The 14954-nt window shown below is 47.5% G+C and overlaps 2 protein-coding genes across 4 annotated transcripts in view; both read left to right on the top strand.

Moving 5' to 3' along the window:
- Nucleotides 1-254: 254 nt before the first annotated feature.
- Nucleotides 255-4614, top strand: GPR61 (G protein-coupled receptor 61). Of its 3 annotated transcripts, none has more exons than XM_066353313.1 (3): nt 255-2356; nt 3353-3426; nt 4015-4614. In XM_066353313.1, exon 1 carries the CDS (start codon nt 748-750, stop codon nt 2101-2103), a length of 1356 nt encoding a protein of 451 aa, XP_066209410.1. In that variant the 5' UTR covers nt 255-747; the 3' UTR covers nt 2104-2356; nt 3353-3426; nt 4015-4614. The 3 variants fall into 3 exon arrangements, with proteins under 3 accessions (XP_066209410.1, XP_066209409.1, XP_066209407.1); XM_066353312.1 differs by having other exon boundaries at nt 3353-3710; XM_066353310.1 differs by having other exon boundaries at nt 3353-4614.
- A 1890-nt stretch (nt 4615-6504) lies between these two features.
- GNAI3 (G protein subunit alpha i3) overlaps nt 6505-14954 on the top strand; it is a 45768-nt gene continuing 37318 nt past the window's right edge. Inside the window, exon 1 of the mRNA XM_066353271.1 lies at nt 6505-6752. Coding sequence (XP_066209368.1) covers nt 6635-6752 — 118 coding nt within the window. The 5' untranslated portion in view covers nt 6505-6634. The remainder of the gene's footprint in view (nt 6753-14954) is intronic.

Below are 14954 nucleotides of genomic sequence, written 5' to 3'. Positions count from 1 at the left end.
AGGATGCAGAACAGGGCCTGGCACGTGGAAAGCATCATATAATGCCACTGCTTATTATTAGCATTTTTATTAACAAGTCTCACAGGAGCCTCCGAACGTGGTTGTGAAGTGAGTATTATTCCTTTAATTTTACAGATGCCTTTACGAGGACGCTGAAGTTCAGAAGAGTCACCGCGTTAGTACTTCCCAGATCTGGGACCGGAAGCCCAAGCTCGTGTTCTTTCTGCCCCCAGCAGCGCCTGTCGTTCTGAGGAGACAAGAAATCAGAACATTTTCGTAAATGACCTTAACACTGGGTACTGTCCCGGAGCTCAGCAGGACCCAGAGCAGGGGCACCAGAGGATTTAGAGTCTCGGGATAAATGCACCTGGACAGGGAGAAGGGTGTGGACAGCAGAGGAGAGAAAGTGGTGAAGAAGGAGCCGGAGACCAGGCAGGAGGTGGGGTGTTGAGTGGACCAGGCTCCCCACCATCATGACAGTCGTCACGGCAGACCCGGAGCTGCCCCTCTCAAAGAGATGAGCGCCTGAGCCCTTGGGTTCTGGCCTGGTGCCCCGTCCCTGTGGCCCAGCCCCCGAGGCTGGCCCCAAGAGCCTGCCTGAGAAACTCCAGCAGGAGGCGCCCTCTCCCCCTCCCCCGACACACAGCACTGGGGCGCCTGGGCCTGGGCTGGCCATCCAGGATCACTGGACTAGGATGGGGGATGGGCCTGTGACAGGAGGTGCCCTGGGCGTCCTCTCTCGGCCCCATGGAGTCCTCACCCATCCCCCAGTCATCAGGGAACTTTTCCACTCTGGGGAGGGTCCCGCAAAGCCCCGGTCCCTCCACTGCCAGTGGGGTCCCGGAGGCGGGGATGCAGGACGTGGCGTCGGAATCCGTGGCCCTCTTCTTCATGCTCCTGCTGGACCTGACCGCTGTGGCCGGCAACGCAGCCGTGATGGCTGTTATCGCCAAGACACCCGCCCTCCGAAAGTTCGTCTTTGTCTTCCACCTCTGCCTGGTGGACCTGCTGGCCGCCCTGACCCTCATGCCCCTGGCCATGCTCTCCAGCTCCGCCCTCTTTGACCACGACCTCTTTGGGGAGGTCGCCTGCCGCCTCTACTTGTTTCTGAGCATATGCTTTGTCAGCCTGGCCATCCTCTCGGTGTCCGCCATCAACGTGGAGCGCTACTATTACGTGGTCCACCCCATGCGCTATGAGGTGCGCATGACGCTGGGGCTGGTGACTTCTGTGCTGGTGGGAGTGTGGGTGAAGGCCTTGGCCATGGCGTCTGTGCCGGTGCTGGGAAGGGCCTCCCGGGAGGAGGGGGTTCCCGGCATCCCTCCCGGCTGCTCACTCCAATGGAGCCGCAGTGCCTACTGCCAGCTTTTCGTGGTGGTCTTTGCTGTCCTTTACTTCCTCCTGCCCCTGCTCCTCATCCTTGTGGTCTACTGCAGCATGTTCCGCGTGGCCCGCGTGGCTGCCATGCAGCACGGACCGCTGCCCACGTGGATGGAGACGCCCCGGCAGCGCTCCGAGTCCCTCAGCAGCCGCTCCACCATGGTCACCAGCTCAGGGGCGCACCAGACTACCCCGCACCGAACGTTTGGGGGAGGGAAGGCGGCAGTGGTCCTGCTGGCCGTGGGGGGACAGTTCCTGCTCTGTTGGTTGCCCTACTTCTCTTTCCACCTCTACGTTGCCCTGAGTGCTCAGCCCAGTTCGACTGGACAGGTAGAGAACGTGGTGACGTGGATCGGCTACTTCTGCTTCACTTCCAACCCTTTCTTCTACGGCTGTCTCAACCGGCAGATCCGCGGGGAGCTCAGCAAGCAGTTCGTGTGCTTCTTCAAGCAGGCTCCAGGGGAGGAGCTGCGGCTCCCGAGCCGCGAGGGCTCCATCGAGGAGAACTTCCTGCAGTTCCTTCAGGGGACGGGGTGTTCCACGGAGTCCTGGGTCTCCCGGCCCCTGCCCAGCCCCAAGCAGGAGCCAGCTGCCGTGGACTTTCGAATCCCGGGCCAGATAGCTGAGGAGACCTCCGAGTTCCTGGAGCAACAACTCACCAGCGACATCATCATGTCAGACAGCTACCTCCGCCCTGCCCCCTCGCCTCAACCAGAGTCATGAGGGGCCGCTGGCCACCTGGAGGGAGACCTGGCGGGGGCCAGCTGGGACTGCAAGGAACACCTTGTGGGATCTCCTTTTCCCAGCTCTCTGGAGCTGGGGCCGGGGTCTCTGCACAGCTTTTGCTTAGCGTTTTCTGGGTCAGGAGCAGAGCCAACAGGATGGACATGTGGCAGAAGCTTTGTATATGGCTATGGTCCTGGACCACCAGGGGAGGAAACCAGTGAGACGGTGGCGAGAGTCAAGGGCCATGAAGGTGAGCTGACTGCTGTCCTTTAACCAGTGACCTTCCCACTCTTCAGGAAGCAGGGGAACTCTCTTAAGACTAGGAGCTGGCCTGACCAGGTGGTGGCCCAGTGGATAGAGCGTCGGACTGGGATGCCGAGGACCCAGGTTCGAGACCCCGAGGTCGCCAACTTGAGCGCGGGCTCATCTGGTTTGAGCAAAAGCTCACCAGCTTGGACCCAAGGTCACTGGCTCGAGCAAGGGGTTACTTGGTCTGCTGAAGGCCCGTAGTCAAGGCACATATGAGAAAGCAATCAATGAACAACTAAGGTGTCGCAACAAAAAACTGATGATTGATGCTTCTCATCTCTCCGTTCCTGTCTGTCTGTCCCTATCTATCCCTCTCTCTGACTCTCTGTCCCTGTATAAAAAATAAAATAAAAAAAAAAGACTAGGAGTTGGAGGATTATAGGGCAGCAGGCCAGGTTTGAAGTTATTCTGGGGACCCTTTAGGCTATTTCACTTTTCAGTGTCATTGTCCAGGGCAGTAATTGCACCTGAGCAAGGTAAGAAAGTGACCCGTGTCTTCTCGTCTTCCTGCTAGGTTTAAAAAGAACTATTACAGCCAAGTGCTTTGATTTGAGTAGGTAGTTCTTTTTCTAGCTTTAGACCTGAGGCCCGGCTGAACAGATGCAGTCCTTCCCGAGTTTGTCCAGAAGCAATGGGGAACAGCAGTCGGGGCGCACGGGGCGGGGAAGCGGCCATCCGGGAACCGCCCTTCTCCTCCACGGCTTTGTCCCTCTCCCGCACCTGCAACATCAGGCGTGGGGGTTTCTCTCAGCAGAGGCGAGACTAGGACAGGATGGCTTTTTCTCCTTGTCTTTTAGGATGAAGAAGTGGGGAGACTGGGGGTTGGATGGCTGAAGGTAGGGGTTAGCATTTGAATTGCTAAGGTGGCTGGATACAGAGAGGCCAGGTAACCACCCTTACCAATAACACTGTAAATCTTTTTATTTTTGTCTCCTAGGACTGGCCTCCCTGGTCTCTCTCGTGGCAGTGACCCACCTCCAGCCCCCTGGACAATCCGGTTCAGAGACTAAGGTTCGGAATAGGTCAGGTGGGGTTTCCATGGTCCATTAAAAGCCTCCCTATTCCCATTTGTCTCTCAAAACTAGCTTCAGACAAAGGCAAATCTCTCTTCCATCTGCAGCCCTGGGGTGGAGAGAGAACACAGGAGTGGGCCTCGGCTGCTCACTGACTGAGATTGTAGGAACTGTGGTGGTCGCTATTGGTGGTGGTACTTCCGAGGGAGGGGAAATAACTGCAAACTGGACAGGACATCCACCGGGGGCTACTTGTCCATCTGCTTCCCGCAACTGAATCAGGTGACATTACAGGTCTGAGGCAGGACCAAGAGGGTGGTGTGGTCTGTATTTTAACAAATACCTGGCTCACTGAGCATCAAAGGGGAAGATGGCTTGGTGGGAGTGGGATAGAGTCTCCCTTGAACAGCCAATAAATACTTTTTATTATAAAAGTTATACTGATATCAACATTGACTCCTTCAGTTCAATTCAGTGCACCATAGTTGAACACCCAATATTATCTGGGTCCCACACAGAGGATGTGAAGTCACTGTCTTCAAGGAGTTCATAGTCTAATTTGACCAAGTACCTTGTATTTTTACAGAGCCTCGCACCTGGTAAAGCACTATAGACTTGTGGGCAAAATATACTGGAGAGCATGTTCATGGTTCTCACTCCTGAGTTCAGTCCGTTGCAGCAAGATATCGACATGGAGGTTTCTTGCCAAGTGTGGAAAGTGCGCGGATTGTAAATGAAACTCTAGTTGAAAAAAATAATTAAGTGAAACTGGGCAAACAGCTTTCCCCCTTTAGATCTAGGAAAATCTCCAGGTTTTTGTCTTCCTACCACTAGACTTACTGGAGTCTAGCGCCTATTACATTGAGGAAATCCCTTAAATACTATGTACCCCCAGGAGTCTTTTGTGATTGTAAAACATACTCTCCTCCCTCTTCCCTTTTAAGAGAAACTCCTAAGGGTGGAATCTCATTCCTAGGCAGGGGAACAACTTCCAAACATCACTGATCTGCTAGTAGGCTCTAAGCATTGCCAGTAGGTGGCAGTGTGAGTCCAGTGGAAATCGAAAGAAAGGGGGAAGAGCGAAGACGGGAGGGCATTCAACCTGGTCTGGCAGCCATTTTGTTCATTTGTCTTTTCCTTTGACTTTGCCAATCAACCCTTCCTTCCCATACATCAAAGAAGAAAACCTTAAGAGCAAGGATAACTCTAATTCAGGCTGAAATTTCCTGACACTGTGATCTCACTGGTGTTTATTACAGAATTGGACATACTCTGGTTCGTTAGCCATTTAATTTTCCCAGAATGGATAATGAAGGAAATAAAAATTTCTCTTCTATATAGTATGCTAAGAACTTTCCTAACAGTTTCTGCTATGACCACCTTCCAGGAGTTTGCTAGTCGCCAGGATTGCTCAGCAAAGTTCGATATGTCATTCTTAGCTGTGAAAGTTGTTACTGGACAGACTTTGACCTCCCTCATCCACTGAAGAATCTGCAGGTTGAGACAACCATCCGTCAGTTCCTTCTTCTTGCACCCTGGTGGTGTTGGAAGAACTCAATCATACATGAAAACCTCCCGTTGTCAGGTCTCCCCAGATACATCTTACAGTGGCATTGACAGAAAAGGGGTGAATTTGGGAGTCAGACTGATCTACTTACTCACTGTGTGGACTTGGGAAAGATGCTTAACTTCTCTGAGCCTGTTTCCTCATCTGTAAAAGTGGGGAGAACACTACCTACACCTACCTCACAGGGTTGTTGTGAGGATGACACGTGCAAGCACCTAGTCATACCTGGCGAACAGGTACACAATAAATGTTGGTTTTTCTTCCCTTTCCTTTGCCCTTTGTCCCCTACCGTATTGATTATGGAAAAGCAGTCCCTTTCTTTCTAAGTCTTTCCACACTTTGAAAACCGTATTAAGTGGTGGGGGTCGAGGCTGTTTAAGGTGGCTCTTAGGAGGCTTTTCTAATTATTGAATCATTGCCATATAGACTTTCCTGTTGGAACCTTATATTCTAAGATTTAGATTGTATTAGGGAAACGATTTTTAATAGTGTTAGGGAAAGACTTTGGGGGCTACAACAGGTCCTCTCCCTAGACCGTACGGTGAAGAGTATTTGTGGGGCTAGTGGGAGAAAAGATACTTTGGGGTCACTTTCACGATAGTACCCAGGAATTTGAGTGAAAAAGGCTATCAGCATGGGGCTTTCATAGGGGATTTACTACTTTTCAAGTGCTGCTAGAACCGAAAGGCGAATTTGACTCTAATTTCCCTTTTTGTGTGGTATCGCAACAGGAAATTTTAGGAGATTCACAGGATGAATTGGTTTGTTTGGGGGTGTGGGACTGAGGTTGCCTAATCTTGGTACAAGTCCTAAACCCCCAAAACAAAACGATCTCTGTGAGCACTAAAACGGGCTTATATTGGGTAACAGCATGAAAATCTTATGGAGGACCTAACTACACGCTTACCGTTCAGGTAGTATCAGCTAGCGATTTCAAGTGGCCCTTTGCCAACAACCAAGTAGCTAGGCAACTATCAAGCCCACAGAAATCTGCACGAGGGCCAGAGAGCAGAAGGCGGTGGGCCAGACATGGCAGAAAGGGAACGCTCAAGTCCTAGTCTTAGTCGGTCTTACGGATCTCAAATGTGAAGCGTGGCCGGGACCTAGGCTCTGTAGTTTGCCTCCATCCCAAAGATCTAGCTGAGTAGACCCCGGGTTTGGCCAGTGAGAAATTCCCAGCAGAAATTCCCGTGCGGGTTGTGGGCTTGGAAATTCCCCGCAACCTACCCTCATCCAAAGCAGGGCTGTGTGACCTTAGGAGGGCGCCATGAACTGATGAAGCCAGTCCTCGTTTTTTCTACATTTATCCAATTAAGACAGCCGAAAACATGAACGGGAAAGGAGTCTAATGCCGAGCAGGGTGATGCAAGTTGCACGGAACCACGGTGGGCTTCGTCTCCCTCCCCGTACTTCCGCTTCCGGTTGCACCTTCACTACCCGAGCTAGAAAAGTTTCAGCGGTAACGGCCGCGGGGCGTTGCCGGAAGTGTCGTAAACGCCGGATATCCGGTCTCCCCGAGTGCTCCAGGACCTGACCGAGAGCGCCGCCGCCCAGCAGAAGACGTCGTCTAGGCCAGTCGAACCGTAGTCTCCGTGGTGTGTGAGTGAGTCCGGGCCCGGTCCCCTCTCCCGCCGCCGCCATGGGCTGCACGTTGAGCGCCGAAGATAAGGCGGCGGTGGAACGGAGCAAGATGATCGACCGCAACTTGCGTGAGGACGGAGAGAAAGCGGCTAAAGAAGTGAAGCTGCTGCTACTCGGTGAGGGCCTGGGGGCGGGGCTGGCGGGCCTTTCGGGAGCGCCTAGGCACTTGGGGGTCTTGAGGGGGTCAGGCGGGGCTGGTGGACTGGACCCCGAAGGAGGATGGAGGGCGTGACGGGCATGGGGTGTGGTGTTGGGTTGGTGGCTGAGGCTCCGGAGGGCGTGATGAGGGGGTGCGGTTTTCAGGTTGTACGAATTAGGCTAGAGAGGGTGTGACTCCGTGCTGGAATTACATTTAACGTCGACAGTTGGCCGTGTGCGGAAATAGGACGTTGGGAGTGTGTTAGGTACATAGGAGAAGCTCGTAAAGGAAGGGAAGGATACTAGGGAAGTTTCTGCAAGGGTTTGGAGGACGGGATAGCGTGTGTTGGGCTTGCGAGTTGGGAGCGGACTGATACTTTATGACACGGTGGAGCTGGGTGGCTTGAATGATTAACGTAAAGAGAAGTGCTGGCCAGAGTGGTCACAAAAGGACCCTGTCATCTGTTAGAGGGTGGGCACTTTGAGCTGTTCATAAGGGGGGAGAACCCTGCCTTATTCGGTAACATAAAGGTGTGTGGTCGAGCCAAATGACAAGTTCTCAGGTATAAAGGATAAGAGCTTGGTTGCAGTGGCTGTCTATACTTTTCCACCTTTTTCTATCATTTTTATTCCCTTAAGGTTTTACAACCCCTTTCCTCGTTTTTATGAAGGGGAGATGGTGTGAGCTGAGGGAATTTAAGGACTGCCTTGCTTGAGGCTTGTGACAAAGGACGTAGTGGACATAAGTTACACGTTGGCAGTTGCTGAATAGTTGTTGGGGATGATGTGCAGTGGGAATGGAGTGATCTTATGATAAATTATGTAGTTTGACATATACTGTAAAGACTTGGACAGACTTCTCTGAGCTTTTTATCATTTTTGCTCTCTTCAAATTAAAAACAGTGGCTTCAGGATTATTGTTTATTTTGCCCCACATTCGTTTTAAGTGACTTTTAGGTGTAGTCAGATACATTTTACTTGGTTTTAAAATTTTTGAGAGACTGGTTAGAGGCTCAGTAACCCTACCAAGTACCCTAGCATCAGTTTACCAATAAATCTAGCTACATTTTTGCACTAGAAGTATTTTCTAGGTATCTGTTGGAGAACAATACGTAGGAGTAATGCTTTCTGTAAGCAGAACTTGACTTTTTATTTTTATTTTTTTTTTATTATTGATTGATTTTAGAGAGACAGAGGGAGGAAGGGGCGGGGGGAAGCATTCATTTGTTGTTCCACTTAGATGTGCATTCATTGTTTGCTTTCCTATATGTGGCTTGACCAGGGATCAAACCCACAACCTTGGCATTTCAGGACAGCGCTCTAACTGACTGAGCTAACCAGCCAGGGCCTGGAACTTTGCTTTTGAAAACTGTTTTTTGAGAAAAAGTTGCTTTAGGAGAGGTGCTACATCATAGCCTAATTTTGTACTCTAAGATGTGCTGGGTCTCTTCACGTTAGCCTGTTTGGTGGTTTGTAGATTGCAGAAGCCTTGATTATGGCTCTTTGGATGTAGGGGGAAAGTTACGCATTAGAGCCTGAGCTTTCAGTTTGAATATCTGATCTTTCAGAAAGCATGGATTCACATTGTACTTCTAGACAGACACTCTGTACAGCAAGTATCATTTGTTAAAGAGCATGGGCACAGGCACCTAGTAGGTGCTCTTTACTGTTAAAGACATTGCTCCGTGGGGCCTTTCAGGTGTGTGATACAAACCCCAGTACTCAAGACATTAGCACTTGTCTGTATTGATCAATTGGCTATAAAATTAAAGGTGTATCCCATCTTCTGTGAGTGTTTTGATTTAGGTTGACTATCAGATCCCCTCAGGATATTAGCCTGTTGTAATACAGCTGTAAACTGTGAGCCTTTCTTCCAGGTGTCAGGATTTGGCAGGCAGAACCTGGGCAAGCAGAACTTGTCCAATGTCTACCAAAATCTCTATTCAGGACTTTATGAATAGTGCATTTAATTAAAAACAAAATGAAACTCATGATGACTTAGGGAGCTTCAAAAGCAGTAAGTAAGGCCCTGGCCGGTTGGCTCAGCGGTAGAGCGTCGGCCTGGCATGCGGGGGACCCGGGTTCGATTCCCGGCCAGGGCACATAGGAGAGGTGCCCATTTGCTTCTCCACCCCCCCCTTCCTCTCTGTCTCTCTCTTCCCCTCCCGCAGCCAGGGCTCCATTGGAGCAAAGATGGCCCGGGCGCTGGGGATGGCTCCTTGGCCTCTGCCCCAGGCGCTAGAGTGGCTCTGGTCTCGGCAGAGCATCACCCCCTGGTGGGCGTGCCGGGTGGATCCCGGTCGGGCGCATGCGGGAGTCTGACTGTCTCTCCCCGTTTCCAGCTTCAGAAAAATACAAAAAAAAAAAAAAAAAAAAAAAAAGCAGTAAGTAAAATTCCAAGCACTAACACACTTGCTTTTAGTTTTTATCAGTTTCATTGTTTTAGGTAAGATTTTAAAATAATCCTGAGCAAGTTTAATCAACAAATTCCAATAGGTTACAGATACAGATGCTATTTTTTTAAACCATATTCTAATGCACATATAAAGTTTAAGTTTTTAAGCAAAATGCACCCATCACAGTGTACAAAGAATTTTCTTTTTGCTGTAGAATACTTCCTTGGATGTACATGAACATGACTTTGTCACTGTGAAGCTATTGGATGTAGTCTAGGTTGAGATCTGTTTACTTGTCTGTCCTGGCACATAATAGGTGTTCATTAAATATTATTGTATTTTCTTCCTTGCAGGAATGTAGTTTTTTAGCATAGTGATTAACAACATGGGCTCTGAAGTCAGACTGTTTAAAATTCTAATTCCCATTTACCAGCTATGACCGTGGGAAAGTTATTTACACAATTTCTTTCTACCTCAGTCTCCTCATCTTTAAAATGGAGAAAATAGAGGTACTTCGTAGGATTGCTGTGAGGGTTAAATATAATAATGTGAAGTAGAAAACAGTGCGGTACACTATATTAACTCAGTGAATATTACCGTTTTTTGTTGTTAAATAAAAAATTTACAGATTACAGGTACTATGAAATTCAGATTAAGAAATTATTGTGGGCCAAATTAGTTAAGGAAGGCTTCAGTGCTACAATCCTTTGATTACCTTTGGCTTGAATTTCTTTTAGCTCTGTTATTGGGAGGATCTTTTTATTTTTTATTTTTTTATTTATTCATTTTAGAGAGGAGAGGGAGAGACAGAGACAGAGAGAAGAGGGGAGGAGCTGGAAGCATCAACTCCCATATGTGCCTTGGCCAGGCAAGCCCAGGGTTTTGAACCGGCGACCTCAGCATTTCCAGGTCGACACTTTATCCACTGTGCCACCGCAGGTCAGGCATTGGGAGGATCTTGATATGCCAAATTAGTGTTTAATCATAATACTCTGTAGAAAGACAAAGTTAAATTTTGCAAAGCTTCTCAAGCTGAGTGCAGCAAACATGATGTCCTACAAGTGTGCTGTTTGCAAATGTTTAAAATAGTTTTGAAATTTTATTTTTTTATTTTTTTTCATTTTTCTGAAGCTGGAAACAGGGAGAGACAGTCAGACAGACTCCCGCATGCGCCCGACCGGGATCCACCCGGCACGCCCACCATGGGGCGATGCTCTGCCCACCAGGGGGCGATGCTCTGCCCATCCTGGGCGTCGCCATGTTGCGACCAGAGCCACTCTAGCGCCTGAGGCAGAGGCCACAGAGCCATCCCCAGCGCCCGGGCCATCTTTGCTCCAATGGAGCCTTGGCTGCGGGAGGGGAAGAGAGAGACAGAGAGGAAAGCGCAGCGGAGGGGTGGAGAAGCAAATGGGCGCTTCTCCTATGTGCCCTGGCCGGGAATCGAACCCGGGTCCTCCGCACGCTAGGCCGACGCTCCACCGCTGAGCCAACCGGCCAGGGCTAGTTTTGAAATTTTAAATCACTTTTATAATTTTTTATTATAGCAGTTGAAATGATATTTTTGGTATGATTTCTTCTGTAAACTTCCTGAATTTGGTATTGAAAATATTTCATTTGGAAGGTTTATGACAATTAGCATTTAATATCATCTGTAGTTACTTTGTTTTAATTTTTATGTCATAATTTTATAATATATAGGAAGTATGTATTAATTTTACCAAGCTTTCCATCTTACCTTAATGAGCCTCACAAATACTGTCATTTTCAGTGTGTGCCATGACGTGACGAAGTTGGGAAGCGCTGGTATAATCGACAGGAGCACTGCTTTGGGAGTCATGTAAAACTGAATTCAGTTCCCACCTTCATTTACAAACTGTGAGACCCAGAGCATGTAACTTAGCCATATGAGTCTTAATTTTCCCTTCTATAAAGTGGGGACGGTGATGCCTACTTCATAATATGAAATGACGTGATATATGTAAATGCTTAGCAAACAAACACTCAGTAAATGGTAACTCTTATTGCAATGATGTTTGTGAAACTTGTCATTTTAGCTACTTTTTCAAGGGTGTTTCAGCCATATATTTGATTATTCTTCAAATATTAACATAACCTTTTTAAAGATCTTCAAGGAATTTTAATATCAATCTTCTGTAAGTATTGCATGATTTACTGCAGTGCTACCTCCAGATTTCCATTTCTTGATAGTGCCTGTTTGCAAATCCTGAGAAAACACAATACAAGATGAGGTTGATGTTTTGGTTAGGATGTTATCAGTGGTGGCAAGGCAAGACTTAAGTTGCATTCAGAGAATTGGAATCATTTAATTCACTTATAACTTGTGTTATACAGTCGATGATTCACATTTAAATATCTGCAGATCACTGGTTGAAGATGTTATTGAAAATAAGGCAGTCTTTTGATAAATACCTATATATTATATTTGGATGATATTTTTTTCAAATGTTTGCCATTATTTGGCATAAGATTCACAGACAGTTGTTAAATTTCTTGTGAGGATGAATCTAGTGTCTGAGCCAAAAAAAAGAACAACCAAAAAGACTGCCATAAAAAGTAGAAATTCCCCTGACCTGTGGTGGCGCAGTGGATAAAGTGTCGACCTGGAAATGCTGAGATCGCCGGTTCGAAACCCTGGGCTTGCCTGGTCAAGGCACATATGGGAGTTGATGCCTCCTGCTCCTCCCCCCTTCTCTCTCTCTGTGACTCTCTCTCTTCTTTCTCTCTCTCTCCCTCTCTCCTTTCTAAAATGAATAAATAAAATTAAAAAAAAAAGTAGAAATTCACATACTAAAAATAGGCCTTTTTTAAATAAGCCCTTACTATTCTTTGTGTCCTGTTTAAATGCATTCAGCATTCTTTCTGACCGTGTGGTCCTTTTCAGGAATTATAAGATTGTAATCTTCCTTGAATAGGCTAATTCTGTAGTGATGACAGAGAGCAGGGTGCTTAGTACTTACTAGATTTTACAGGGCATGTAGCCTTTTAATCAGGGCTGCATCATTGTTTCTTCAAGAATAACTTTTAGCCTATTAAACTTACTTGCACTATTACAAAAAAGTCTGAGTTTTTTGGCTGTTGTCTCTAGCGAAAGCGGTTCCTCTTTTAGAGAAGGCTGGTGAAACCCGGAGAGCAAGCGCCTTGCCCTGTTCCCCCACCACCACCCCCCGTGGCGCTGAGCTGCTGCACCCCTAGTTTCTTGGAAAGGAAAAGGGAGTGGATGGATCTTGGCAGGTACTTCCTGTTTGCCTTCAACCCTCTTTTCCTTTCTGGTGTCTTCCTGGTGTGTGTGTACCCCTTAGGGCTCCAGAAGGTCCGTGGCTTTTAAAAAAGGTGTTGTAATAGGCATTCTCTGGGCAGGGGCGTCTCGGATTCCGTCAGGCTCTTCTCCCACAATGCCCCCACCCTCCGTTCTGTACGGTCCCTCACTTGGACCGGAAGATCGGTAGCTGTGCAAAAGTGGAATGTTCAAAATGCAGAAGAAAAAACCTAGATACTGGAGAGTCTTTAGTTCCTCTTTTAGAGGACAGTTTTTGACTTGGTGTTTTTGAGAAATCTGTTTTCTGTACTTCAGATGGCTCATCTTTCCCGTTTCCCCAGTGAATTAGTGAACTACTTACTGGTTGCCACTGACCTCACGTCAGTAAATCTGATGCAGAACTTACCTCCCCACTTCACTTCTCTCCCCCAAACCCACCTATTGTGAACATTCCTTTTCTGACTTCATCATTCTAAAAACCATCTTGGCTGAAAACAGAACTGTGTTTTAACTCTTCTCTTGCTCTCATTCTTATAACCAGCTAATTGCCAAGTCCTGTGACACAGTTACCAGATTTTGGGAGTTCATGGACCAGTAAAATTAACTTTTTGTTGTTGACTTACAATTCCAAAATTTTCTTAGTAAATACATTTTAAAACTATCTCGAAGTACCATCTGTTATGATTATTGTTTGGTTCTCTTTCCTCCATGAAACCTTTTTGATGTTCTGAATTGGCTGTGTCTGCGGCCATACCGCCTGAACGTGCCCAACCTCATCTGAATTGGCTGTGATCTGTCCCTCTGGTTATTTGTATACTTAGCTGCTCATAACAACACCGTCCTTGAGGGCCGAGAGAACTAGGAATTTCTCCTCTTTGTATCTGCCGTAGGACCTAATATACTGCTAAGGTGTTTTGTCCCTAAGGAACAGAAACTTACTTTTACTTCTTCCAATCAAGGAGGAGTTTATTGAAAGGACACAGTGGGCAGCTTCCTAGGCATCAGCCAAGGATAGGTAAGAAATGAAACAGAGCCAGGTCGCATGCGCATGGATTGTGATACGTACCCTTGTCCCCCATTTCTCCTAGAGCAGAAGGGTCATTTGCTCTGCTTTGTTGGTAAGTCACCTCTTCAGATCAGCTTTCTCTGCTCACTTATGACTTTTTTGCCACCCCCAGTTTTCAGCTTTCGCTTACTCTGACACTTCTGGCTCACACACACCCTGCCTGACCTGGTAGTTCAGGTGTTTCATGTCATCTGACTCCAGTTCCCAGTATCCCCATTTCAGGTTCCTGGGAAGGAATATCAGATTGGCCCAGCTGTGTCAGGTGCTCACTGCTATCTGATCAGCTGTGGAGGGAATATGGCAGGATTTATTAGGTATTATGAGTTCCATAAGGCTGACCCTTTCAAGGAGTGGGTGAGTCAAATTCTCTATTAAAAAGTCCTGGATAACCTGACCAGGCGTTGGCGCAGTGGATAGAGCATTGGACTGGGATGCTGAGGACCCAGGTTCAAGACCCCGAGGTCGCCAGCTTGAGCACGGGCTCATCTGGTTTGAGCAAAAGCTCGCCAGCTTGGACCTAAGGTCGCTGGCTCGAGCAAGGGGTTACTCGGTCTGCTGAAGGCTTGCTGCTGTCAAGGCACATATGAGAAAGCAATCAATGAACAACTAAGGTGTTGCAATGCGCAACGAAAAACTAATGATTGATGCTTCTCATCTCTCTGTTCCTGTCTGTCTGTCCATGTCTATCCCTCTCTCTGACTCTTTCTCTGTCTCTGTAAAAAAAAAAAAAAAAAGTCCTGGATAGCCTGACCAGTGGTGGCACAGTGAATAGAGTGTTGACCTGGTCCCAGGTTCAGAACCCTTCAAAACCCCGAGGTCACCGGATTGAGCATAGGCGCACCAGCTTAAGCGTAGATTCATCAGCTTGAGCATGGGATCATAGACATGACCCCATGGTTGCTGGCTTTAGCACAAAGGTCACTGGCTTGAAGCCTAAGATTGCTGGCTTGAGCAAAGGGTCGCTGTCTGGGCTGGAGCCCTCCAGTAAAGGCATGTATGAGAAGCAATCAGTGAACAACTGAAGTGCCACAACTATAAGTTGATGCTTCTCATCTCCCTTCCTGTCTCTCTCTCTCAAAAAAAGGATGGATAGAGAATTAATGATTACCAGAAGACAGTCCTATCTAGTAGGCATTCATTAAATACAAGTAAAATTTAATGGAATGAGATGGAAATGTGGAAAAACTAAACATATCTCTGCTTTAGTTTTTCATTAAATCACAAGAATATGCCTGCTGATTCTCAATATTAAGTTGTCATTTTGTATGGTTAGGAGATGTCAGTAAATTTAACTTAAGGTAGAGTACACGATTTTAAATTCCCATTATGAACACATCCAACTCAGGATAGTTAAGGTCACCTGAATTTAATTACTTTAATTTTAATTCAGGAATTAATTTTCTGAAGCATATGATCAGTACAGGGTCTGTGCATCACCATC

Source organism: Saccopteryx leptura, chromosome 11 (assembly GCF_036850995.1).
Source record: "Saccopteryx leptura isolate mSacLep1 chromosome 11, mSacLep1_pri_phased_curated, whole genome shotgun sequence".
NCBI lineage: Eukaryota > Metazoa > Chordata > Mammalia > Chiroptera > Emballonuridae > Saccopteryx > Saccopteryx leptura.
This window is presented reverse-complemented; position numbering and strand designations above follow the sequence as displayed.